At 60.5% G+C, this 27,364-nt stretch overlaps 1 protein-coding gene across 3 annotated transcripts; it reads right to left on the bottom strand.

Annotated features, from left to right (window-relative positions):
* On the bottom strand, positions 1-22,702 carry CLUH (clustered mitochondria homolog). 3 transcript variants are annotated; one of them, XM_030800473.1, is made up of 26 exons: positions 22,481-22,702; positions 15,433-15,635; positions 14,395-14,566; positions 12,991-13,134; positions 12,690-12,814; positions 12,457-12,611; positions 12,230-12,355; positions 11,770-11,917; positions 11,474-11,566; positions 9,174-9,868; positions 7,711-7,934; positions 7,427-7,531; positions 7,140-7,240; positions 6,333-6,485; positions 6,178-6,240; positions 5,817-6,061; positions 5,317-5,401; positions 4,985-5,138; positions 4,762-4,901; positions 3,422-3,502; positions 3,214-3,339; positions 3,004-3,125; positions 2,642-2,735; positions 2,419-2,553; positions 2,267-2,340; positions 1-1,427 (listed from the first exon to the last, which is right to left on the bottom strand). In XM_030800473.1, the coding sequence occupies exons 1-26, from the start codon at positions 22,578-22,580 to the stop codon at positions 1,244-1,246; spliced, it is 4,047 nt and encodes a 1,348-aa protein (XP_030656333.1). In that variant the 5' UTR covers positions 22,581-22,702; the 3' UTR covers positions 1-1,243. The 3 variants fall into 3 exon arrangements, with proteins under 3 accessions (XP_030656333.1, XP_030656334.1, XP_030656335.1); XM_030800474.1 differs by having other exon boundaries at positions 7,427-7,528; XM_030800475.1 differs by lacking the exon at positions 22,481-22,702 and adding an exon at positions 18,218-18,236.
* Between the last annotated feature and the right edge of the window lie 4,662 nt (positions 22,703-27,364).

Here is a 27,364-nt window from a genome sequence, read left to right as displayed (position 1 = left end):
CCGCAGGTTTCAAAAACTCACTTTATTCCAATGTGAAATGAGGACGTTGATGGTTTAAAAACAAGAAAAAGTTCTTGCTCAGCGGTGGGGATGCTTTGCTTGCTAGCTCACGCCCATCCCCTTTGAAACAAGGTGTCTGGACAGACCACACCCATAAGCGGCTCTCCGCAAACCCAGGCAGACGCCCGTCTCCTCTGGGTCTCGGGGTGGCCACACCCTCCCCCACCAGGGCTCTGACAGCAGGCACAGAGCAGCAGCACAGGCAGGGTGGAGCGGGAGCAGCGGGGCCTGTGGGGGCCCCTGCCACCCCCAGAGCTAGTCTCAGACCAGGAAGGGAGCTGGGATCCAGAGAAGTGACATCACGTCGGCACCTGTAACTCCCGGGATCCATAATTTGGCCCTGCTTCCCCCAGCCCCGCCCCCCGGCCCACTGTGCGTTAAGCAGCTCAGATTAAAACGAGGAGAGGGATACATTCAGACTGCAGACCCCAAGGCTGTGCCCAGCTGGGTGCAGGGAGTAGGGAGCCGAGTCGGAGCCTGTGGCAGCGCCACCCACTGGGCTCTGAGGGCCCAGCACAGCCAACCCCGACCCCTTCATTCGGGAGCAACAGCCAGACCAGGCCAATCACAACTGCGGCTCCCATCCCGCCCCAAACTAAAGTGCACCCCAACCCTCCAGCCCTGCCACAGAGCTCTGGCTGCCCATCCCAGGACACAGGAAAGCCCCCTCCCCACCATGTTTTTTGGCTTAAAACCTGAACTTTCAGACAGGTTGGGCCCGGGGGTAGTGGCGGCAAAAGCAGCAGCCATCATGTAGACCATACAAATGACCTGAGAAATCCCGTCTGCGCGTCACCCACTCAGGAGCCACCCACTCAGGACTGGCTCGGGCTATGTACAGGGGAGAGGGACGGTCAACACTCACAGCCAGGGACGCACTCGCACACGCCCGCCGGAGGGTGGGGGCCGGAGCAACACCTGCCCCCCCCGCCGGGAACTGATGGCCGCACACGCCATTCACGTGTCTTCAATGGGGCCTCTGCATCATATATTCATTGAACCAGTGCAAAAACACCTTTTGTGGGGCAGGCAGGCCAGGGTCCCAGGAGGATACGGGGGTGGGGTGGGGTGAAACGTGGAAGAGGGCCTTGCTTCCTCTTCCGCCCGCAGGCACGCCCCCTTCTCCTGGAGTCTGGCTCCCTGGTGACGGGGCCGCTGGCTGACTGTCCGTCTGTCTCCCTCTCTATCCCTGCACGCTTGGAGAAGGGTCCTTGGCAGCCGGGGGCTGGGAGCCCAGGTCTTCTGGGGCCCCCGCGGGTGTGGGCTCGGTAGCCATGGGCTCCTCGGCCCTATCCCTGTTTCTGCTGGCCTCCTGGAGCTGGTGCCGCCGCGCCACCTCGGCTTTCAGATTCTCCAGGTCTTTTTGGCTGAGGATAAGGGTGGGGATGGAGGTGGATCTCAGAGGAGTCCTGGGTGCTCCACCACCCTCCCGGCCTTCCTATGGGATAAGCTCAGGCTCTGTGCTCTGTTCAGTGGGAAATGTGTGTGAACAAGCGCTTCCCTCCTGAAGGCGAAGGTCCCTGAACACGGAGAAGGTAAGGACCCCGCACCTGACCTGTCTCAGGGCTCCCCTCACTGCCCTCTGTGGCCTCCCTCCAGAGCAGGGGGAGGAAAGCGGAATTGGGGGGCTGCTCCCATGCCTTGCTGACCAAATCCACTCCCCACATGAGGCCACACTGCTTGTGAGCACCCCGGGGAGCCTGGGGCCTGCTCCTCAGGCACACCCCGCCGTAGAATGGGAAGCGGTGGGGAGGGAATGAAGCCGCTTCTTAGGTACTGATGGGAAGACGCCAAGATACACTGTGTGAAGCAGAAACACCAAGGCCTTCACTCGTGGAATGCGAGGATGCTGAGTAAAATAAGGGGGGCGGGCCGGGTGCGGTGGCTCACGCCTGGAATCCCAGCACTTTGGAAGGCTGAGGCGGGCAGATCACGAGGTTAAGAGATTGAGACTATCCTGGCCAACGTGGTGAAACCCCGTCTCTACTACAAACACAAAAATTAGCCGGGCGTGGTGGCAGGTGCCTGTAATCCCAGCTACTGGGGAGGCTGAGGCAGGAGAATCCCTGAACCCGGGAGGCGGAGGTTGCAGTCAGCCGAGATGGCGCCACTGCACTCCAGCCTGGGTGACAGAGCGAGACTCCATCTCAAAAAAAAAAAAAAACAACCAACCAGGAGACACTTCTGAGTGGGGCAGAGGCCTCACCTGAGAGGAATGAAGAGGATGCCGTTAATGACGTTCAGCTGCTCCAAGACGCTGCCCATGCTGGGGGCTGTGAACTGTGGGGCGGGGAAAGGAGCCGTGAGCGGGGCTCCCGCGATTGCCAGGCTGGAGGGGCCGCTCCGCCCCGGACTCACCTTGAGGGGCGGGATGTTGGCGCTGGAGCCGTTGCGGTAGATCTCATTCATGGTGCGCTGCAAGGCCACGGCCTGCTGGGTCAGGCACTTGAGGTACTCGGAGCTCTCCTTGGTCTTCTCATGGTCCTCGCCCAGCTGCGGGGAGGCGGGCAGAGGCAGGAAGGGATCAGGCCACCCGTGGCCCCCCGCAGCCCCGCCCCTGCCACAGCCCCGCCCTGCCCACCTGCGTCTTGTAGATGGTGTAACCTTCCTTCTCGTGCTGCAGGGCCGACCGGAACTCAGCTTTGCTCTCATAGACTCGGGCGACGAGGTGGTGGCTGCCGGGAGGTGCGGTGCGGGGCGAGGGAAGGGCATAAGTGGGCTGGGCGTGGGGGCCTGACTCAGGGGCCGGGGGTCTCCTCTAGATCCCTCCCTGGAAGCCACCGAGGGGAAGATCAAGTTCAGGGCTCAGAGAAGAGGGGGAGGTCGAGAGAAATTTTCTCGGGTGTGGGAGGAAGACAAGAGCACTGTGCCTCTTCCCCCGCCCACACTGGGTGCCCCGCAGGCCTCCGAGGGCCTGGGGAGTTTGGGCGGGCAGCCCCTCACCTGAGGGCCACTTTGAGGGCCTTGGGCCCATGGTACTTGGTGCTGACGGCCAGCGCGTTCTCCAGGAAGCGCAGCGACAGGTCGTACTCCATCACCCCGTGCAGCACCAGCCCGATGTTGTTCTGGGGGCAGGCGGTGGGGGGCCCTGGTCAGCTCCCGGTCCCCTGGGATGGAGCTGGATCCCTGCCGCGCCCCCGCCCCAGCACTCACGTCCAGCAGCGCCATCTCGGGGTGGTCTTCCCCGAACACCAGCAGCATGAGGTAGCGGGCGCGGTACAGCAGGCTCAGGGCGGTGGACAGCTGGCTGCTGGCGAAGCAGTACAGGGCCAGGTGCATCTGCGGGCGGGGCCGAGACAGGTCAGGGCAGCCGCGGACCCAGCCCCTGGCAGCCCCGGCGCGGGCGCACTCGCAGACTCACGTATTCCTGGATGGTGTTGGGGTGCTCGATGCCCATCACCCGCTCGCTCATCAGCACCGCCTTCTGCTGGTTACTCAGGGCCTGGGGAGAGACAGTGGTGGTCGCTGTGGCGTGGGAACCCCCCGGGCACCCAGAGCCTGCCTGGCCCCGGCCCAGTAGCCCACGGTGCCGCTCTGCAGGCTCCTGTCCCCTCCGGCTGCGCCCTGGATCTGTCCCTTGCACAAGGCAGCAGGGGGGTCAACAGCAGCTGCTGCCACACATTGAGGGGCGGGTCACGCCCCACAGAGAGTTCCACACACCCATGGTCTTACGCCCAACAAAATCTCCACAAACACCCAAATACAAACCTAAAACTACTAAAAATGTTACAAAAAAAAAAAAAAGCCTGAGCAGGGGTGGGTCCCTTGAGGTCAGGAGTTTGAGACCATCCTGGCCAACATGATGAAACCCCACCTCTACTAAAAATACAAAAATGAGCCGGGTGTGGTGGCGCACGCCTGTAATCCCGGCAACTCGGGAGGCTGAGGTGGGAAAATCGCTTGAGCCCTGGAGGTTGAGGCTGCAGGGAGTCGATATCACGCCACTACACTGCAGCCTGGGTGACAAAGCAAGACCCTGTCTCAGAAAAAAACAACAAACAAAAACAAAAAAAAACCCATTTATAAACAAAAAAAACAGTCCCTTTGTAGGGTGTAGGGATCCTAAGACATGCTAACCCTGAAACAGCTCTGGCCAGGCAGGGTACCCAGAACCCCACCACAGCCTCCACCAGCCCCGGCCATGCGGGGCACCCAGAACCCCACAGCCTCTACCAGCCCCGGCCAGGCAGGGCACCCAGAACCCCACCACAGGCTTCACCAGCCCTGGCCAGGTGGGGCACCCAGAACCCCACAGCTTCCACCAGCCCCGGCCATGCGGGCACCCAGAACCCACAGCCTCTACCAGCCCCAGCCAGGCAGGCCACCCAGAACCCCACAGCCTCCACCAGCCCCAGCCAGGCAGGGCACCCAGAACCCCACAGCCTGCACTGGGCACAGAGGACGCGGGAGCTCGGTGGCGTGCTTCCTGCCCACTCACAGAGTCTCAGGATGCGTCCTTGCTGACGCCCCGTGTGGGGTCCCCTGCCATCGCCTCCCAGAACTGACCTCACCGCAGCACAGGGGGCTCCCGAGCTCTCCCCAGGACACAGTTACAGAGGGGTGGAGCCAGGGATGGCCTGGGCAGAACGAGCGACTTCCTGGGGTCTCCCTGGACTCTCTACCCACTCCTCCATCGGGGACCCCTCACTCCCCATCCCCCAACACGAGGCCAGGCCTCTGCTGCCACAGCCCAGAGGGTACCTCAGCGTAGTCGCCCATGATGTAGTGGAGGCGGGCGAGAAGGCGCAGGCAGGCGCAGGTCTCCACGTGCATGGCTCCGTAGACGTTGTTAAACAGGTTCAGGGCCTCATTGATGAGCTCACAGCCCTCCTTCAGGAAGCCTGCAGGGCACCCCCAGGGGTGGCAAGGTCAGGACGGGCCATGGGGAGCCCCCGCCTCCACCCAGCCCCACCTGGCCACACACCCTGCTGCACTTTGGCCTGCCCGCTCTGGAAGAAATGGAAGGCATCCGAGGCCTTGGGGTTGACGTGCTTGACCACGGGGAAGATGTTGAGCACGTCCTCCTCGGTGAACGCGGGCTTGTGGCGACTGTCGAAGCTGTACTCCTTCAGCAGGACCTGGCGGCAGCCCCCCACACAGGAAGCCTCAGCCCCAGGTTCAGCGGGTCGGCACCTCCCAACCCACCAACGCTTGTGCACAGATGGCTACTATGAAAAAGCCACCTCCCCTGTGGCCCTGGCCAGGAGTGGGAGCCTGCAGCGGGGACGTAGCGGGGACGCTGTGAGCCATGCCCACCTGGATCCCTGTTTTCAGCGAGATCTCCCGCAGGAGCGTTATCTTCTGCAGGCCGTAGGTCTCCACAGCCTGGTCCACAGTCTCACTGAGGAGGGAGCAGGGGGCCTGAGCAGCCCAAGCACCGCCGGGCCCCCCAACACTGCCCCACCCAGCTCCCCAACACTGCCACAGCCCCACCCCAACACCGCCCCATGCAGCTCCCCAACACCGCCCCACCCCACTCCCCAACACCGCCCCACCCCACTCCCCAACACTGCCCCACCCTCCACCCAACACTGCCCCAGCCCCACCCACCCCACTCCCCAACACTGCCCCACCCGGCCCCCAGGAGCCTCCCGGCTCCAGCACCCAGTGATCTCCACAGCTGCTCCCTCTTCTCTCCTCCAACTCCCTGGCCTATGACCACAGGCCTTAGACACCATCTGGGAGGGGTGGTGGCCGCCTCATCTGCCCAATCCCACCCACCCCGATGCCCCTGCCGCGCCCTGCCCTGCACTCACCACTCGAGGTCGAAGTCAAAGTAGTTCTTGGCCTCCTGGCAGATGTTCTTCCAGAGCTCCTGGGGGGTCATGACAGCCCAGGCTGTGTTATCTGCAGCCCCTGGAGGCCGGTTTTTCCTCCTCTTATTCCTCTTCTTGGAGACCAGCTCGTCGGCGGGCAGGTGGGCCACGGGGTTGGGGTAAGAGCTGAGGAAGCAGTTCAGGAAGTGGCTGATGGCGGCTGAGAGGCCGGAGAGCTCGACTCCCTGCAAGGCAGGTTGGATCCAAGTCATGAGGGCCCTCAGCCCCACCTCAGGCTCTTTCCCGACGCCCCACACCACCCTGGGAGGCCCTGGCCGGCCGCAGAGCGGACGGGTGGTACCTGTAAGTACGTCTTGAAGATGTGCTTGGCCGAGCGGGTGATGAGTTCTCCAATGCCGATTTTCTGGAAGGATTCAGAAGGGAGGTCTTGTCAGGCCCCCGGCCTCCATCCCAGCCCCGCAGCTCCCGTTCTGCCCCACCCTGTGCAGCACTCACGTAGACGTGGTCCAGCTGGTGGCGGGCCGGGCTCCGCAGCAGCAGCTCCAGCACCTTGCCCAGGTAGCGCATGTTGATACCCCGCTGGCGCATCACCTCCGCCAGCGTCGCCCCATCCATGGGCAGGACCGTGTGCTCCGTGCAGTCCTTCACCTGCGGGCTGCAGCAGCTCAGGCCCCCACCCAGCTCCTCTGCCCTCACCCAACTGAGTCTTTCTGCGGGAGCACAGCTATCCTGGGAGCCCCTGGAGAAGGACCCCTAAGACTGCAGCTCCCAGTCAGGGTGTCAGAATGTGCCCAGCCTCTGGCAGGAGCACAGGGAGGCAGGGCCAGGGGAACGCAAGCCAAGAACCAAGAGCCCAGTAGTGACACAGGCCCCCTCTAACCACGTGGGAGAAGCAGAGGTGCCCACTTGGGGCCACTACTTGACCCCCAGCCCCGTGTCCTAAGGCTTGGAGGCACGGTGTTGGGGGAGCACCCAGCATCCTGGGACCAGGCGCAGAGCCTGCGGGAGGAGGAGGAGGATGGGTGGCCCCCACTGAGCTCTGGCCCCATCCCCCAGCCATGCCACCACCCAGGGCTCAGAAGACTGGATTCCCCAGCTGCCAGCCCAAGCGGTGGGCTCAGCAGGGCCTATGCCCTTGACCTCTGGGGGTCAGGCTCCCCATCTGTCAAACGGGGATGCCCACTCAGGGAAAGCTGAAGACCACTCCTGCGATCCTGTGTTCATGGGCCTCCAATTCAGAGACGGATGAGGGACCAGCACCCTCCGCACAAGCCCCACCCAGCCCTGCAGCCCCTCCCTCACCAAGCCAGGGATCTGGCAGGAGAGCAGGAAGGCAGCCGCGTCCTTCAGCAGCTGCTTCTGGTCCCGAACTTCATCCTGGCAGGACTCGGGGAAGCGAACCCCTGGAGGAGAGAGAGCAGAGAGGAGAGCAGAGAGGCTGAGCCAGGCAGTGGCAAGACAAATGCCACCTGGGGCTGGCGGGGAAAGCGCTCAGATGGGGGGCGAACCCACCAGCCCCAAGAGCCCCGGCCCCCCAGCGAAGCTCCGGCCCTGGAGGGCTCCTGCGCTGGCCGGCCCCTACCACTTGCCTGGTGAGAAGATGTCAGGATTGAAGCGAATGTCGAAGGCGGTGCTGCTGATGGAGCCGACCGCCTTGCACGCATTGCGGATCACCTCCCGGCTCCGAGGGTCTGCTGTGGAGACATGGCTCCATGAGACGAGGGTCCACTCTGCCACCGGTGGAGCTGGGCTGCCCCAAGCCTCGCCCCCTAGCTCCTTGCAGAGACGTCTGCCAGCCTCTCCCAGGTGGGGTCATAAGCCACCCTGGCAGGGCCAGCCCGGGCTCTCTCCCAGCCATCTGCAGCAGCCCCACCTGTGCCGTCGTCTGCGGCGATGGTCTCTGCCAGCTCCTTCACCTTGGCCAGGCCGCTGGCGCTGTTACCCTCCTCCTCACTTCCCGCCTCCGGTCCTGGAGGGTCCTCAGACTTGGACTCCAAGGAGGAAGGACCACCATTTTCCAGGGAGGAGGGGGTCTCCAGCTGGCTGGCTTTCTGCTGCATCAGCTGCAGGGCGGCCAGCTTCATAAAGAGGAGGTACCTGGAGCAGAGGAAACGGCAGAGCAGAAGCTGGGAATCGCGGAGGGGAGCTCTGCTGGCCCAAGACTCCCGGCAGCTGGGGCTCCACACCCTGCAGGCATGGGGCACCTCCTGGCCAGTGTGCATGAGTCAGCGCAGAAAAACCAACATCTCCCAAGACAGGAAGAAGAAGGTGGTGGGGCGCGGTGGCTCACGCCTGTAATCCCAGCACTTTGAGAGGCCGAGGCGAGTGGATCACTTGAGTTCGAGATCAGCCTGACCAACATGGAGAAACCCCATCTCTACTAAAAATACAAAAAATTAGCTGGACGCGGTGGTGCACGCCTGTAATACCAGCTATTCAGGAGGCTCAGGCAGGAAAATCACTTGAACCCAGGAGACGGAGGTTGCGGTGAGCCAAGATCGTGCCAGTGCACTCCAGCCTGGGCAACAAGAGTGAAACTCTGTCTCAAAAGAAAAAAAAAAGAGGCCGGGCGCGGTGGCTCACGCTTGTAATCCCAGCACTTTGGGAGGCCGAGGCGGGCGGATCACAAGGTCAAGAGATCAAGACCATGGTGAAACCTCGTCTCTACTAAAAATACAAAAAAAAATTAGCCGGGCGTGGTGGCGGGCACCTGTAGTCCCAGCTACTCGGAGAGGCTGAGGCAGGAGAATGGCGTGAACCCGGGAGGCGGAGCTTGCAGTGAGCCGAGATCACGCCACTGCACTCCAGCCTGGGTGACAGAGCAAGACTCCGTCTCGAAAGAAAAAAAAGGCAGCTGCGTTCTGGAGATGGGAAAGAGGAGCTCCCCGTCCAGGCCAGGGCTCTCAACAGTGACAGGAAACCACTGGCATTTGAGAGACTTACTCATGCTGTGGGACCTCTGACATGGCCATTTCCCCATTTCCTAAGCACTAAACACCAGCGGCAGGGACTCCAGCAGCAGGGACCCCCGGTGCCCCACCTGCCCGCCCCAGCACTGGGACAGTCACAGCCACCCAGACTTAAAAGTGTTCCTTAAGAGAACAGCGCCTGCTGCAGCCGCATCACCCGCCCTGGCTGCTGGCGAGTCTGCAGCCCGGGTTTCTGCGCTTGGGAGCCTGACAGCAGGGCAGGTGGGGACGGGTCTCCAATGGCTGTGGCCAGACAGAGCCCTTCTTCACTCTCCAGCGCTTCCCCCTTCAAGAACCCAGCCCCACCCAGGGCGCCCGCACTTCCTGCAGCTGGCCCCGGCCCTGGTCCGGGAGGGCCGCCCCTCACCTGTGCTCCACGAAGGCGTCCACCAGCTCCTGGCGCAGGCAGCAGAGCTTGTGCCGGTGCGCGCGGGGGAAGCCGGCGCGGGCGCATTCCTCAGGCAGCTCCTCGCCAGGCACGGGCAGGAAGTTGAGGTCCGGGGGGAAGGTGCGCAGCAGGTCGAGGATGTAGTGGCGCCCGTCGTTGCCGATGATGCCCTTGCACTCGACCGAAGAGCAGAGCTCCACCTCCTCGTCACGGTCGTTGAGCACCTGGTGCCGCAGGATCTTGAGGGGCCGACTCGTGCGCTCCAGCAGCTCCAGGTACCGCGGGTGCGACACCACGGTCTTGCCGAAGTCGATGGAGCCGTAGATGACGCTCTGCTCCTGGTCCCGCTCCAGGATACCGGGGATGATGGACTGGGCCGTGACCCGGTAGCCGCGGTAATCCACCACCACCGTGCCCAGCGTGTACAGCCCCTCCACGTCCACCGCGTTGTACGTGCGGACGCCGTTCAGGTCGTTGGTGGGCGCCACGTAGGCTGCCACGTCCCCCCCGAAGTCCTTGTAGTGGTCTCGGACGTCGAAGCCCAGGCTGAAGAAGATGTTGTTCCAGATGAACATCTGCATCTTGGTCTCCTCGCTGGGGTTGATGGCCATCACGTTGCCGTCAATGACGGCCATGGCGCCCCTGGTGGCTGCCGCGGTGAAGTCGCTGTGCACCTGGCGGGGGTCGAGGAGCGGAGGGTAAGAGGCCCCGCCCACAAGAGCCTGCATCCACCTGGCCAAGCGCACGCACCCAGACCGCGGAGGCAACCACGCCTGCCTTGGGAACCCAGGGACCCGCAGCCTCAGTTTCCTCATGGGTAGAAAAGGGCAAGAAAGCCATGTTTTGGCCGGGCGCGGTGGCTCACACCTGTAATCCCAACACTTTGAGGGGCCGAGGCGGTCAGATCGCCTGAGGTCAGGAGTTTGAGACCAGCCTGACCAATATGGTGAAACCCCGTCTCTAACAAAAATACAAAAAAAATCAGCCAGGCGTGGTGTTGCGCGCCTGTAGTCCCAGCTACTCGGGAGGCTGAGGGAGGAGAATTGCTTGAACCCGGGAGGTGCAGGTTGCAGTGAGCCGAGATCGCACCACTGCACTCCAGCCTGAGGGGCAGAGTGAGACTAAAAAAGCGCAAACAAACAAACAAACAAAAACCCCCATGTTTTGAAAATACACTTGTGCTGAGGGAGACAGGGTCTCACTCTGTTGCCCAGGCTGGAATGCAGTGGCACGAGATCTGAGCTCACGGAAGCCTCGACTTCCCCTGGCTCAGGCCATCCTCCCACTCCAGCCTCCCGAGTAGCTGGGACTATAGGCACATGCCACCATGCCTGGCTAATCTTTTGTATTTTTTGCAGAGACGAGGTTTCACCATGTTGTCTAGGCTGGTTTCCAACTCCTGGGCTCAAGTGATCCGCCTGTCTCAGCCTCCCAAAGTGCTAGGATTACAGGCGTGAGCCACTGTGCCTGGCTGAGATTTTTTTTTTTTTTTTTTTGAGACATAGTCTTGTTCTGTCGCCCAGGCTGGAGTGCAGTGATGCAATTTCGGCTCACTGCAACCTCTGCCTATTGGGTTCAAGCAATTCTCCTGTCTCAGCCTCCCGAGTAGCTGGGACTACAGGCACCCGCCACCACACCCAGCTAATTTTTGTATTTTTAGTAGAGATGGGGTTTCCCCATATGGGCCAGGCTGGTCTTGAACTCCTGACCTTGTGATCCGCCCGCCTCGGCCTCCCAAAGTGCTGGGATTACAGGCATGGGCTACCGAAGCCAGCCTGAGATTTTTTTTTTTTAAAAGCAACTGCTTTTCCTCATTTCTCTTAGTAACCCAGCACTAATAACTTTTAAACCCCAGCAAACTAAAGGTATTATGCAAATGAGCTCCTGCCCTAGAAGGGCCATGGTTGGCCGGTGCCCGCCCAGGCAAAAGCCCTGCAGCAGTCAGTGGAGGGCGCGAAGCTGGACAGCCCTGGACACTCAGTCCCTACAGGAAGTAGGGCCTGCTCCTCCCGGGGACTCAAAGCCTCAGAGAGGCCAGAAAAAGGTAGTGGGATGGTCTGCTGGAAGGCAGAAGGCTAGCAGACCCTGCGGGAGATGCTGACTGGCCTTCGGGGAACCTGACAGGGTTAGGACTGCCCCTGCCTCCCTTGCTTTCCTCCTCTCCATGAGAAAACCCGTCAGCAGGTGGACAGCGGGCCTGAGACTGCTGGGCCTGAGACTGCCGGTCACCAGAGGCTGCCGGTCACCAGAGGCTGCCGGTCACCAGAGGCTGCAGGCACCTTGAATATGGCCCTTTCTCGGAGCAGCCGCTCAGGCAGGTTCTTGCGAGGCAGCTCCCTCGTCGTCTGTAGCTCCTCATTCCAGTCTCGGGTCTGCAGAGAGATCAGTTGGGGAGAAACCAGCTCAGCCTGTGCCCTGTGACCTGCTCCCGGAAGTCCCTCCTTCTACCTTCCTGAGAAGAGCCCCAGACTCCCAAATGAAGTGAAGCATGGGGCCTCCGGGGAAGTGCACGGAACCAGCCCAGCACCCAGGAGGGCGGGGGTGCCCAGCGAGGGCAGGGCTAGGCCACAGGCACCTGTCCAGGAATGTGCTCCTCATAGCCCAGCCTCGAGGTGTAGGCGTCCTCTGCGCGCACGCAGTCCATGGCATGCTCCGCCTGGGGGGCCGTCCAGCTGTACACCTGGAATGGGGTGGCGATCCTCTCGAACGGGTGGCGCTGGACCCTGTGGCAGGCAGGGGAGGGGGAGATGGGGCAGCCCACCAAGCTCAGAGCCCTTCCACGGGCCCCTTTTCTGAGGCCCCCGCCTGCTCTGGCATCTCCCGCCCTGAGACACTGCCCTGAAGTCAGATGGAAGTGCACGGGCCTCTCCTGCGGCTGCTGTCTCGGCACTGGCCGACAGCTCCCTAGAGTGGGGACTCCAACACTGGGGGCCCAGGGCGGTTTCTTCAGACAGAAGCACCGGAGTGCAGGTGGGCCGGCTCACCCCATGCCCCCGTGTGCCATGAGACAAAGCGGGAGGGGACGAAGGCACTACCTTTTCTTCTGCAGCACAGCGAAGTTCTTCTTGAAGGTTGGGCTGATCTGGTTGAGCAGCTCCACTAGGGAATGGCTTAGGAAGCGGGGGCTGGCGGGCTTGGGGTTGAAGTGATAAGCCGTGGACCTGCAGGGAGAGGGCGGGCACTGAGCAGGGGCCCAGGTGTCTGCCCAGAACCCGGAACAGCCGGCACGGCGGGGGGGCGCGGTGGGCTGGCGGGGACTCACTGATTCAGGTAAAAGCCCCGTGTGGACGCGGTGACGCTGACTTGCCGGTCCTCCGACGTGATCACAAACAGGTACATGAGGTCCCCGTGCATCTTCCGGTTCCCCGGGGGCGGGTTCCAGCCGCTCATGGTGAGTACTTTCAGGCACTGCAAGGGCTGCGGGAGCGGCCGAGCCTGAGGGGCCAGGCCTCCACCCCGCCGGGGACCCTCGTCCTCCCTCCCCCAGGACCCTACCTTCCAGTCACGGTTTTGGGGCTGCAGGGGACACAGTGGCCGCTCCCGGCTCCCTGGCAGGATGTACTCGGGTGGCGTGCAGTCGATGGGGTCCATCTCCAAGCCCTTCTTCCGCTTCCCGCTGTCTGAGGGACCCGAGGCTGGTGGTCAGCACAGGGCCACCCAGGGCCAGCTGTCTCCCTACCTGCTGACGGCCCTGGTCTGGGTGCCTCAGGCACAGGCCCCTCGGCCCCTTCTCCTGCCCCCCACCTCCGTGCTCCCTGCCCCTTGGCTCGATCCCCGGCCCCAATGCCTCCCGCACCTCCCAGGTCGCCGTCGGTGAAGACACTGAGGAAGGACAAGGAGTTGCAGTCAACCCCATTGAAGGCGTCGGATGGGTCCAGGCTCTTGAGCAGGTCTCGGACGTGGCGCACATGGATGCGGGCCTCACGCACCGTGTACGGCTCTGTCAGGAAAGCAGGGAGGGGACGGCGTTAGCAGGGCCCTGCACCCTGAACAACCTGCTCAGCACAAAACAGGTTTTGGGGGTGCTAACGCAGTGGTTTTCATTTTCAACTGTAGGTTTCCGTTTTGAAATTCCACTATGAACACACAAGCTGGAGTTCTGGTTTTGACACCACACACACACATACACACACACACTCTGCCTACTGGTGAGCAGGGATCTTTGTTCATAAAGAACTTTCTGCCAAATGCCTCTGAAGCACACACAGGCCTCAGGCGTCCACAAGGCCACCTGCTTTTGTGCGCCAGTGTCCCGGCTGGGCCGGGCTTTTGGAGCTTTGGGACTTCCACACCACAGCCTTGCCCTGCTCTCCCGAGGCAGCCTCACGTAAGGGTGGCCTGAGGACTTTCCAAGGCCCCCAATGTCAACACTGCCCCCTATATGGTTTCATGGGATTTTAATGGCAGTTCTTTTGGTGGAGAAGAGAGGTTCCGTGATCAACTGTGGGCGCTGCTGAGCTACAGACCTTTTCCGTCACTGCTCTCAACAGGCGGACAGGCCCTGGGTGGGGAACCTGAGTGGCTTCTACCCAGAAAACTTGAGGCCACGGGCCAACCTGATGGCACCTCCCCATGCCCAACCTCCCCACTCTAGGGCTAGGAAATTTTGGGGACTTCTCACGGATCTCTACAGAACTGGACTGGGCTGACTTCAAGCCCTGGCATGGTACTGCCTGATTTTTTTTTTAAATCACAGCTCTGTTCTTTTTGTTTTCTGTTTTTTTGAGACAGAGTTTCGCTCTTGTTGCCCAGGCTGGAGTGCAGTGGCACGATCTGGGCACACTGCAACCTCCGCCTCCCGGGTTCAAGTGATTCTCCTGCCTCAGCCTCTCGAGTAGCTGGGATTACAGGTGCCCGCCACCACGCCCGGCTAACTTTTTGTATTTTTAGTAGAGACGGGGTTTCACCATGTTGGCCAGGCAGGTCTCCAACTCCTGACCTCAAGTGATCCACCTGCCTTGGCCTCCCAAAGTGCTGGGATTACAGGCGTGAGCCACCGCGCCCCACCCACGGCTCTGTTCTCTAACCCATGGGCTGTGAAACTGGCTGATATAGGTGTGATGGCCTGAGAAGCAGACCTGTGCTCCAATCCTGCCTCCATGAGCTCATCCGTGACACAGGGACCCTGGCATGGATGGTGCTGCCTGCCTCTGTCTCCGTGGGCCCTCCCCCGGGCAGGCTGCCCAACTTCCAGACCAACCTTCCACCACACGCAGCACGGAGCCCTCCTGCAGCCCCTCGACGCTGCGCAGCTCCGAGAAGTGGTCCAGCACGTTGCCATCCAGGTGCAGCGAGAAGCAGGTGCGGTGACAGGTGTCCTCACGGTCCATGAGCACCTGGTGGATCTCCTGCACCATCTCCTGGGGGGACACCTGCAGGGAGAAGGCCCCACCCACCCCGGCGAGAGGCCACATAGCGGAGAGGGAAGGTCCCGAGCACCCTGGTGAGAGGCCACGTAGCGGACAGCAAGGGCAATACCCCCTTGTCCCTAGCCCAAAGTACCTTGGTTCCCCAGAATAAATGCCCCAAATACTCGGCTATCCCACTTTCTGGCTTTTAAATCCAGGCTGTGTCCACACATGCCATGCCCTGTGTGTGCAGCCTGGAGCCTGGCCCACCGATTCGGCCTGCAGACCAAGAGCAATGCCCGAGCAGAGAAGGGAGATGAAGAACAGGGGGACAGAAGACGGCAGGCTCACCCCCGGCCTTGCCCATTGCTAAGGTGCCTGGGGCAAATGGCTTTCACCTTCCAGAAGGGGTGCTCTGGGGCCCAAGCCTGTCGGTGCTGAGACATACAACGGCCCCGCCTCGTTCCCCACTGAGTCACCAGCTTGCAAGACCTCCACGTTGGCTCTGCCCTTGGAGATTACCCAATACTACCCTCCCCTCTGGCAGATGGTAAAATCATGGCCCAGAGAGAGGTGACTTGCCTGAGGGCACAGAGCAAGAGGCTGGGGAGTCCTGGGATGCCAACACTACCTAGCCACTATCACTCCCCTCCCCACATAGGGCTGGCAGGCCCAGCTGGTTGCTGTCCTCTAACAATGGGGCAATGACCTGACCCTGGGCTCAACTCTCACGTCCACCACGCTAGCTGAGTGACTCTGGGGAGGGCACGGGATCCTCAGTTTCCTGCCACAAAGTGGGGCTGGGAGGAGCACGAGCAAGGCTGAGCTTTCCAGCTCACCCTCCCCAGCAGGCTCAGGCCTGGCCCCCAGCACCCATTCCTCCATCTTACCTGCAGGGAGAAGGGCTCGATCCCAGGGGCGAGGATCTTCACAGAAAAGCCCGTGTCCTGAATGACAATGACTTCCTGGCCGGTGGTCTCATCTCCCGGGTCGGCCTCGTCAAGCCCATTTTCCCTGGGTGGCTCAGCCACCCCCTCCTCCTTCTTCAGGCTCTCTGGGCAGTCCCCGTTTAAGAGCATGACTGATGGCAGCTCTGTGGGTGACAAGAACAGATCAGAATCAGGCAGCCTCGCTGGTCGGCGGGGCCGTCCCCCTGACCCCACGTGCCTTCTGGAAAGGCATCTGTACGCCCTCGTGAGCCTCAGCCTCACGGTCGCGCCCCGCCCTCTGCACACCTGCAGGCCACTTCCACACCCGGCCGCCCCTCCCAGCCGCTGCTCCCGGGCCCACTGTGGTATGGCTTGCACCTGAACACACGGCCCAAACCACTGTCCCCAGGGTCACCAAAGCCACCCTTCAAGCCAAGCCCGAGGGTCTCCTCTGGCCCTAACATACCTGGCTTCCCAGCAGCAGTTCCCCTCTTCCTCTCTTCTCTGACCCACAAGGTGCCCTCGCCCCTCCCTCTCCAGCTCCATCCTCTTCCATCCCTCCTGAGCTGTGGTCCTGGGCTGCAGGGGAGCGGCAGGGGTGGGCCTGGGCCCAGCCTCTCCTCTTTCTGACCCCACCCCCTCCCATACACTCCTGCCTCGTGGCTCAAAGGGCCAATGCTGTCCTCTCTCCAGCCTTTGGACCAAGGGGACTGCTGCCTCCCAGGCATCAACATGCGGCTGTCCCTGAGGCATCACTGAAGTCTCGTCTCGCAGGGACGGAACTCATCTTCCTCCTCAAACTGGTACCTGCTCTATCTAGTCACCCACCCCAAACCCCCCAGCCCACCCACGGGACCTGGCCGCTGCAGCCACTGCCCTGGGGCGGGTCTTTCCTCTATTTCAGCAGTGCCACCTACAACCCTGCTAGGAAGCCCACTGCTTACAAGACCAAGCCTCTTAGGCCAGCGCTCTCAGCACCCACCTGAAGTCAACCTCGGCTCCTGCCTGCTCCCTGCTGAGGTCTAAGGACACCACACCATGGAAGGCTGGTACCGCCCACCGCCCTCCCAGCGCTGTGCTTCTGTGTCTGTGCTGCCCCTGACATCCCATACTGTACAGCAAACACTGACTCACCCTTCAAGGCCTAGGAGAAATAAACCTTTTCAACAGCCTGCCCAAATGACCCTTAATGGCGGAATCACACTCCCTCCCCCTTTCATTCCCAGAGACATTCAGCTGCACCCAGGGTGGCGTCCTCACCAGCAGCTCTACCCACCACCTTCTATCTTGCCCAGTCTCAACAAAAAAGGCAACAAATGAAGCACTTACTGCAAACCTCTAGCCATGTCTAATATTTGTAGATAGCACCCAATCCACATGCTGTAAGCAGGGCGGGGAGCAGGTGACAAAACCTTGCATTCCTACCCAGGTACCAGCGAAACAAAGGAGGGCCCCTTGTTCTGCTGAGGAGCCAAGGACCGCCTCTCAGTAACCCTCCAGCAGACACGGGCCTGCCTGGGCACCCAGCTGGGAGATGAGGACCTTGGCCCCTAGGGTCTGCCCATCGGCCAGGCTGACCTGCCTGGCTTGGCTTGAAGTTCAACGGTCTCAACTCTGAGGAGGGCCTGGGTTCCCTTCCAGAAAGAACAGCTCACTCAGCTCTGCCCATCCCCTCTAGACCCCACCTCCTCTTCCCTACCCAGCTCTCAGAATTGGGGACAGGTACATCTCCCAGAACTGTGTGTTCCCAATCCGGACCGACCAGGAACGCGGAGCAGGAGCCTCAGGGAAGGGATGAGGCCGGTACGGAAAGGCAGAGACCGGGGGGCCTGCAGAGAGTCACTCCCTCTCCCTGGACCCCCACAAGTAAATGAGAAACAGGACCTCTAAGAGCTCAGAGAGTCTCTTCCCCCTTACCCCAAAGAGGGGTATTTGAAGCCCAGAAAGGCTTGGAGCTCGGCCTAAGGTCAACCGAGTCAGAATGGGCCCCGGACTCCCTCCTGCAGCCCGAACCCTATACCGCGGCACTGCCCTCAACTCTGGCCACTGAGGACCTTCAGTAACTGTGCATGTCATGGCTCTCCATCCCCACCCCACCCTCTCCAAGCCTGCAGTGGACTCCCAGGAACCATGAGGACACACAAAGACCTCCCTTCCAGGATCCAACTAGCACGTGATCCCCTAGCACGTGAGCAGCCCCACACACCCGCCTGACTCTAGTGACAGAGCAGACAGACAGCTGGGGCGGTGGTCGGTCAGCTTGCAAACAGCGAAAGGCGGGGCAGCCAGGTGGAGGAACTGCCCCCCACAGGGTCCCTGAGAAAGGCTGTGCTGGCTGCCAAGCCCCGGGAATAAGGGGAGAAGCAGGAAGGGCCCCCACCCAATATGGAACAGTGGTTTTGAGCTATGAGATCCCAGAAGTGGGGAGTCAAATACCTAGACACAGACAGCCTGTGTTCTTTCGCATGTCTGGAATGGGATACAGAAAGGAGGGAGGACAAGGCAAGGTGGCCATGGCTCCCACTCTCCTTCCCCAGCCCAGGGAGACGACCTTCAGGGGGTACCTATTTCCTATCCCGTTTCAAAGGAATGCACCTGGCTCCCCAGGGGCCTCCTCTCCCCAGGACAGCATGTGCTGCCCCTGATCCTTCCTCCTAGGAACCCCGAAGGTCTCCCCACCCCTGGATGAAGGCCGAGCGATCTCCCCCGCAGGCAGCTGGCTGGCTCTCCAGGTCCCGGTGCTCACCTGGTGCAGTTGGCAGCTGCCCTCCCCTCGGCTCTGGAGTCTTGGGATGGCCGTGGCAGCAAGGCAGCCGGCTCTCCAGCTCAGCCCCAGCATCGCCCGGGTTCCTCGTTCCAGTCTCTGCCGCTACCCTTGCCCTAATGCAGCCAGTCGGCCCGGGGCTGGAGCTCCGGCTGGCTTCGGGTTTCAGTGGGGCCAGGCCTGCCACGGCAGCCCCAGGAAGGGCACACTCCCCCTGCCTGGCATCCCGCTCAAGGTCGGCCAGAAGGACGGCTGTGGGCCAGGAGAACCCAGTGGCCCCAGGACCCCAGGGGGAGCTGCTATCAGCACTCAGGCCCACCTCTCTCTGCCCCCTAGAGAGGGGGTCACTGCCGGCAAAGCCGCTAGGGGGATCTGAGAACCCAGAAATTGGGGTACCTGGACCACTCAAGATTGAGGGCCTAGGAGACTGGCCGGCAGGGGCAGGGCCCAGCAAGGGGGTCCTCTCCTCAGCTGCCACCCCAGTGGGGGTGAACAGGACCGCTTCCGCCAGCTGCCGCCAACAGCTGGCACAGACCCGGGCCCAGGCCATAAGGTGGCTGCCTCTGCCCACCAGTCCCAGACACTGAGCACCCCACTGTCCCTGGGCCAAGGGCCTGGCTGGGACCTCTGGCTCCTGCTGCCCCCTGCAGGTGACCTGGCTGCCAGCCCCTTCCTGGGAGTCACTGGTTCCGGTGGAAGGGAGGGGGATGCGCCCCCACCTTCCCAGAGGACAACTGCACCCGCGCCCCTGGCCTCCAGGCTCCATCAAGAAGCTGGCAGACTCCATCTTCCCTTCCCAGCAGCCCCGGCCCTGCCAGGAGGGAACCAAGTCTCTCCCAGGGGAGAACAGAGCTGGCAGCAAGAGGCCGGTGGCCACAACGGCGGGGGAGGAGCCACCCAGCTGGCCAGGGCGCCTTCCCAGGGCCTCTGACATGCTGCCAGGGCCCAGTGAGGGCTGCCCCAGCATCCACCCTACCCAGGGTGGGCGGGAGCCAGGCTCTCACTCCATCCGCTCCCCTCCGGGACCAGGGATCAGGCAGACCCTGGGCTGCTTCACAGGCCCCATGGAAGGTTCTGGGTCTCACACAATGACCAGAGGAGAAGGACCAGGCCTGGACAGAGCCCCTCTGCTCCTACCCTCTCCTGAAATGCACCCTAACCCTCCGGAGAGAGGGGTGGGGCAGGGCAGCCTGGCAGTGACCCCAGAGGAGTGTTGACAACCACCTGCATTCTGATTACCACAGAGCCAGGACTCAAGCTAGGCCCAGCCCACGGCAGCTCCCTAAACCGCCGTGCCAGCCCATCTCACCTGAGGAAACTGAGGCTCCAGAAGGCTAGGAAGCAGCTGCCCAAGGTCACAGAGGCAAGAGGAGCCAACCCAGAGCAAGAGAAAACCAGGTGTTACTATCGTATTTGGGATTAAGTTTAAAAAAAAAAGAAAAGAAACAACAGGGGTGTCAGATGCCCAAGCCCATGGCTTTTGAGTCACTCGCACTGAGCGCAGGCTACCGACCCACAGGCTACCGGCTGCTCCCATGGACCCGCTCCCACTCGGCGCAGCCCACCCACCCCCTCCCAAGGGGCCCGGCAGCACCCACAGGTAGGCTGCACCCGCTTCCTCCTCCAGGCCTCAGGACTCTACTCAGGGGGCAGATCTATCCCAGTCACAGCATTCCCCAAGGCCTCTACACCCTTGGGCCAATGCTCCCTCCTCTCATAGCCCAGGGGCACCTCTGAGGATGTGAGCTTTAGGGGAAGGGAAAAGGAGGTCTTCTGCAGAGCGGGAGAGCCCTGCCCCAACAGCACTGCATACACGCAAACTCAGATGCTAGTGAAGAGACAAAGCACACCCTTGCCCCGGCCTGGAGGCGCAGGGAGCCCAAAGGCGGCAGACAGGAGGAACTAGAAAAGAAACTTAGGCCTCCCCAGAGGGCCTGTGTGCTGCCCAAGCCAGGCCACGCCCCAGCCAAGGCCTCAGCAAGTGAGGCTCCCGCAGGAAGTAGGGTCCTAAAAGGTACATCACCCGTCCCAGGAGCCCAGGGTTTCAGGGAAAGGCAATGGGGCGGGCAGGCGGCCTACTGAAGAACCCACAGACCAGGCACCTGTTTGCCTCCTTCCTGTCCCGCCCAGGCCAGAAGCAGGTGTTCAGGGCCTGAGGGCAGTTCAGAGTTCCTCAGGCTGCTCTCCCCACATCCCATCCAAGATCCAGTTGCGCAGCTCCCATAAGCCCCTAGACTCCTTCCCCAGCTGCCAGCCTCCTCCTCCTCTCGCTCTGGGCCTCAACTGCAGGGAGCCCTCCCCTGGGCCGAAGGAACCTGACGCACCATGGTGGACCTGAAAAACCTGCCTGTTCTCTTAACCCCTAAAAGCCGCTGTATTCCCAGGAAGGTAACCAATCCTTGCCCCCAACCCTCAATGGCCTAGATCACCGCCTTCCTAAGGCGGCTGAAGAGCCTTCCAGAGCTGGATCTCAGAAGTCAGGAGCCTTGGTTCTGATGCTCAGGTGGGCCCCAGCTGGGGGGTCTTCATTAAGGCTCCGTCCTTCTTTTAATAGATCCAGGCTGGCTGTAACAGAAGTCCTAGCTACCTGTACTAGCTTCCCAGGGACGTAGGAGCCCATGTCCTGCCCATGAGTATGCTCCCAATTTCCCCAAAACACATAGCTGTGCCCTTCCCTGACTCAGTTTACCCCAGACAGAGCCCCCCTTCCCCCAGCAGAGTTAGGCAGGGGCTTCACTGACTCCCTCACAGAAATCTTCCAACAGACGCTCGTCGGCCCCCTCGTTCTCAGCATGGGATCCAAACCAACATGCCTGTCCCAGCTTCCTCTGGGCCAGGCCTCGGCAGCCTTGGCTTGCTGGCCATGAGCTGGAATCCAAACACTCCCCTTAACAACTAAATCGCTGTGTGACCTTGGGCAAGTCACTTCGACTCTTCAGGTCTCTGCTAGAGGGAAAATCAGCCAACCTCCTCTTATCCAGCCTGCCCCCACTGATTCAGAACCACAGCAGCACAAAGCCCCGGCAGGCTGGGGCGATGAGCATTTGCTGTTCTGCCCAAACCTTGGCCTTGTCTAGACAATCAGCAGTACTGCCCCAGCACCTGTCCCTCACCCCAAGGCAACTCCGCTATGATGGTAACAGGGTCGGAGGGCTGAACGCTGTCCCCATCCTGATTCCCAAGTCAGCTCTGGCGCACTCACTGAAGCTGGGAAGGGAGATGATGAGGCGTTAAGACCACAAGTCCCAACTGACAACAGTCGACAGCCCAGGCCTGAGGAAGATGACGACTGAGGGTCTGGGAAGGGGATTCCAGCTCCAAGGCTGGAGTCTGAGACACGGTAGAGGGAACAGAGGGAAGAGAAGGGGCTCAGGAGAAAGGGAAAGCAGGCCCCACCCGAGACAAGCTGCAGCCACTGCCACAGTCACCACCATACAGCCCCCATGGGGGATCGCTGGGAGCTTGACTCCACACTAACGACCTTTGCCTTAAAAACAGCAACTCTGGTCTGACCCACTTTTCGCAATAAGGCAGGTTAATGATCAAGTTCTGGCACAAACACTTCCCCCTGCCAAGGAGTTTGGCTTTGCCCCATGCAAACGCAGACGCCCCCTACACCAGGTCGGCCGAGCAGGCCAACACACCTGAGAGTCGCCGCCACAGCCTGAAGACCTGCGGTTACAGCCTGGCCTCAGGGCATGAACCAGGGACGCCCCTCACAACGCACACCCCGCACCTCGTGCTCTTCCCACAAACCAAGCCTGGGAAGCTTCGAGCGGAGCTTCACTCCCAGGGCTGCAGCCCTGCGCACAGGGAATGCCTAGGAGGCCGACGCGGAGCAGGTGCCGAAGGGGGCTGTCCCGCAAGCGTCGGCGCGACCCCAGCTCAGAGAGCTCCCATGCTCGGGCGCAGAGGGGGTGGGGCCGCCGATTCTCTCGGTCTGCGGCGGCGGCGCACCCCGAAACCGCGTGTGCGCGCACGTGTCCCCGCGATGAGGCGCGCGTGTGCCCGCCGAGGGTGCCAGCCGAGGCTGCCCTCCCCGGGACCGCACGTGCGAAGCCCGGGCCGCAGCCGGGGGCGACTGTGAAGGTGACCTTCAGGGTGGGGGCGATCCGGTGGAGGCCCCAGCGAGATACAACCGGGCCCGACGCGGAGGGAAGGCGGCGGTCCCCGTGGAGTCCCGAACCCGCCCGCCCTGGTCCGGCGCCCCCCGCCCTGCGGCCCGCTGGTCCCGGCCCCGCTCACCGGCCGCGCCCGGCCGCCCCTTGCCCCCGGCCTGCGAGCCGTGTTCCCGGGCGCTGTCGGCCGGGGCGGCCGCCGGCAACTCGTCCGTCTTGATGACCATGGTGGCGGGAGCGGGCGTCCGCCTCGGCTGTCCGCGCCGCCCGCCGCGCCACTAACCCAAGTGCCCTGCGCGCCGCGGCCGCTGCGGGAAGGACGGAGTCACCGGCCCACGTGGTGCGCGCCGTGGCCTTTGACCCCACCGCCGTTTTCCCTGCCCCGCCCTCGCGCCCGGCCCGGCCCACGGCGGCCCGCGAGGGACAAAACGCGCCGCGCCTCGTTCCCCGCCCACGGACGCGGTGACTTTCCAGAACGTCTTAAAGGCAACGCACTCTGACTCAAGGCCCAGGGAGGCTGGGTGCCCTCGCGGGGCGGGGCCTCGGGGAGACTCCCTGCCGCTCGCTGCCCGTCGGGCGGGCACTGTGACCTTGGGTGGAGACTGGTCTGGGTCTGCCATGGCTAACCCTCCCCTCTCCAATGATCCCGTTTTCTTTTGCAAATTTGCTAAATGACCGCGCAGTCTGTCATCTGCGGTTTTCGCGTGAGCCTCAGCGCCCTCCCCACCGGGCAGGCCCTTTCCCGCCGAATGGGTGCGGCTGGATTATTGAGGGAGTGGAGGGTCGCATAGGGCACGGGCAAGAGAGGCGAGGGCGGGACATGGCTAATGGGGATCAAGTGTCAGAATGGACCCGCCAAACTTTGCCCCGAGCCAGAACGGGCTCGCTACCCGCGTCCTCGACCCATGGGTCCTCACCTCCAGGCTGGTGTCCTCATTTTACAGTGGAGGAGGCCGAGACCAAGGTCACACAGAGAGCAAGGGGTAGAGCCGGGTCTGACTCCATCCACAGCCAGGACGCTTTACAGTAACTCGTATTTTTCACTTGGCTGGGGCTTGACGGGGACTGAACAGTGAGGTCAGAGAATGCTGCAGAGGGGACATTGGAACCAGGTCTTGCAGTGAGTTGAAGTGCTCCGGGCAGAGAGCGCGCAGTGGGTCTTTCCTGCCCAGGCCCCAGGGGGCCTTTGTGACGCACCTGAGGCATATAACTTTAGGAGCGTTTGTCAAGCTCTAATGAGAACTGGAAAGCTTCAGCTTCCCGAGGTGGGCTGGGAGGGCCCTAGCTAGGGCCTCGCACAAATTGCAAAGGAAAGCCGACCTTGTTCTGGAGAGCACGTGGTGAGGAAAGCCAGCGATGTGATGTGAGCATTTAAACGGGAGGAAGGAAGATGAGAAGTGGTAAGATTCTTCTCGGCCGGCCGGGCGGTGCAGCGGCTCACGCCTGTAATCCTAGCACTTTGGGAGGCCGAAGCCAGGCGGATGACTTGAGTTCAGAGTTCAGAAGTTTGAGACCACCCTGGGCAACATTTCAAAACCCCCATCTGTACAAAAAATATTGTTTAAAAAAAAGCCAGGTGTGGTGGCACGCGCCTGTAGTCCCAGCTACTCAGGTGACTGAGGCAGGAGAATCGCTTGAACCCAGGAGGCGGAGGTTGCGGTGAGCCGAGATCGCACCATTGCACTCCAGCCTGGGCAACAAGAGGGAAACTCTGTCTCAAAAAAGAAAAAAAAAGTGTGCATATATATATATATATATATATATACACATACATACTTATGTGTGTGTGTATATACGTATGTGTATACACACACTCGTTCCTCTTTTGTTACACAAATGTGCAGCAAATTGTACCTGCTATTCTTCACTCTGATTTTTTTTTTACTTTACACGCTTTCAGTAGGTGTTCTCGTTCCATTTATGCTGGATAATGTTCTATTGTGTGGTTGTACCATAATTCTTTTAGCCAGTCACCTGACTGATGGGTAGTTTGTATTCATGAAACTCAAGGGTTTTTGAGAATTGTACCTAGTCTAGTGGTCCAGTGCAGCTGAAGTTGGAAGCCCTTGCATGTTGGTAATGCTACTCATAATAGGAAACTCAGTTTTAACCCTGGGGGTTGAGGAAGAGCAGCAAGCCTGGGGTTAGAGAAACAGACACGTATAAAAAGCATCATCCAGCCGAGTGCGGCGGCTCACGCCTGTAATGCCAACACTTTGAGAGGCCGAGGAGAGCAGATTGTATGAGCTCAGGAGTTGGACACCAGCCTGGGCAATATGACAAAACCTCATCTCTACAAAAAATACAAAAATTAGCTGGGTGTGGTGGTGTGCACTTATAGTCCCCGCTACTCAGGAGGCTGAGGTGGGAGGATCACTAGAGCCAAAGAGGTCGATGCTGCAGGATCTCGCCACTGCACTCCAGCCTGGGCGACAGAGCAAGATCCTGTCTCAAAAAAAAAAAAAAAAAAAAAAAAGAAAAGAAAGGGAAAAAAAACCAAACATCATCACATCATCCTTTGATCACATTCTCCGTAGTCCGGTGGTCTGACCTCTGACCACACATTAAGCAGACTGATTCTTGCTTTCACACTACTTCCACCAAAGTCTTTTCATCATAGTCTATTTTTGAGACAGCGTCTTGCTGTGTAGCCCACGTTGGAGAACAGTGCAACCTCCGCCTCCCGGGTTCAAGCGATTCTCCTGCCTCAGCCTCCCGAGTAGCTGGGACTACAGGCGCCCGCCACCATGCCCGACTAATTTTTGTATTTTTAGTAGAGAGGGGGTTTCACCATGTTGGCCAGGCTGGTCTCGAACTCCTGACCTCAGGTGACCTGCCCGCCTTGGCCTCCCATAGTGCTGGGATTACAGGCGTGAGCCACCACACCCAGCCTCCATCATAGTCTTAACAGCACATACTCCCATTTTCCCCGGCTATTTCCACAATTGCCTATAACAATGTGCTATGGTTAAGGTGATTGCATAGTTTATCATTAAAACCAGAACACTTTCGAGAGTGCAAGTGGACCCTATTAATAATGACACAGGGGCAATAGGCATAAACTGAGACCCTCTTGGCCATACTGGGATGTCTGGGTCTTGGGTGAGGAGTCCAGCCGCTAGACCCAGGGACTTTTTTATTTTTTGTTTTTTTTTGAGATGGAGTCTTGCTCTGTCGCTCAGGCTGGAGTGCAGTGACGTGATCTCAGCTCACTGCAACCTCTACCTCCCGGATTCAAGTGATTCTCCTGCCTCAGCCTCCCAAGTAGTTGGGATTACAGGCACGCGTCACCATGCCTGGCTAATTTTTGTATTTTCGGTAGAGACGGGGTTTCACCATGTTGGTCATGGCTGGTCTCGAACTTCTGACCTCGTGATCCACCTGCCTTGGCCTCCCAAAGTGTTGGGATTACAGACGTGAGCCACTGCGCCTGGCCGAGTCCCCCATTATTTATAACAGCTGGCTTTCCTTTCAGACACTCCTTTTGTGTACTGTATGCTTTGACCTTTGTGTCTAGAACTTCAGATCATTTCCCTAATGCCTGGCTGAGACCCACCAGCCTGAGCCCACGGAGGATGCCCAGTGGAGGCACCTCTCCCTGTCCTCCTTAGGGTCAGTGAGTGTCCGTAAGTGCCTCCTGCTCAGCATGGGGACCGGTGACCAGTTTGTCCATGGGCCTAGTGACGAACCAGTCCCAGCAGCTTTAGAATCTGCAGTTTAAGGCTGGGCGCAGTGGCTCATGCCTGTAATACCAGCACTTTGGGAGGCCAAGGCAGGCGGATCACCTGAGGTCAGGAGTTCGAGACCAGCTTGGCCAACATGGCGAAACCCCGTCTCTACTAAAAATACAAAAATTGGCCGGGCGTGGTGGCTCACACTTGTAATCCCAGCACTTTGGGAGGCCGAGGCGGGCGGATCACGAGGTCAGGAGATCGAGACCACGGTGAAACCCCGTCTCTACTAAAAATACAAAAAAATTAGCCAGGCGAGGTGGCGGGCGCCTATAGTCCCAGCTACTCGGAGAGGCTGAGGCAGGAGAATGGCGTGAACCCGGGAGGCGGAGCTTACAGTGAGCCGAGATTGCGCCACTGCACTCCAGCCTGGGCGACAGAGTGAGACTCCGTCTCAAAAAAAAAAAAAAAATTAACCTGGTGAGGTGGTGGGTGCCTGTAATCCCAGCTACTCGGAAGCTGAGGGAGGAGAATCACTTGAACCCGGGAGGCGGAGATTGCAGTGAGCCGAGATCGTGCCACTGCACTCTAGCCTGGGTGACAGAGCAAGACTCCGCCTCAAAAAACAAAAACAAACAAATAAAATAATCTGCAGTTTATCTTTGGTGGATCCCTTCCCCTTTCCCTCGCAGGGTCCTGCTGCACAGTGCATCCTTAGGGCTACCTCGTGGCACTCCTGAGCACAGCAGTTTTCCTATCGTTTGGGTCCCTGCATAAAGATAAGAAGGGAGGGTTATCTAGTCTGAGACCCAGCCTGCATAATTAGCCCTCTCAAAGCCTCTCACCTCCCTAATTACCGTTATCATGGATACACTCATTCAGTTGGCCATTCCTACATTCCTACTTCCCCCTCCTTTGCATAGTTCCCTAGGGGGCTGGAGAGGTGACTCGGGAACCCAAATCCCTTGGACTGCGGCACAGAGTCCCCTACTTCCCTGGCCAATCTCTGGGAACCCCTAGAAAGGAAGTGCTCCACCTCCCTGAACCCCAAAACTGCACGGGCAGAACTGCCAGGAAGGAAGGGATAACCGCCAGTAAGATGCCCTGAGCTTCAGTCTCCCCATGTGTAAAATGAAGGGGTTGCATAGATGATCTTTAAGAGTTATCTGAGGCCGGGCGCAGTGGCTCTTGCCTATAATCCCAGCACTTGGGGAGGCCCAGGTGGCCAGATCACTTGAGGTCAGAGGTTCGAGACCAGCCTGGCCAACATGGTGAAACCCCGGCTCTACTAAAATACAAAAAAAAAAAATCTGCTGGGCATGGGTGGTGCACACCTATAA

Source organism: Nomascus leucogenys, chromosome 19, assembly GCF_006542625.1.
Source record: "Nomascus leucogenys isolate Asia chromosome 19, Asia_NLE_v1, whole genome shotgun sequence".
NCBI classification, from domain to species: domain Eukaryota; kingdom Metazoa; phylum Chordata; class Mammalia; order Primates; family Hylobatidae; genus Nomascus; species Nomascus leucogenys.
Note: the sequence above shows the minus strand (reverse complement) of the source record. Positions and strands in the feature narration are given on the sequence as shown.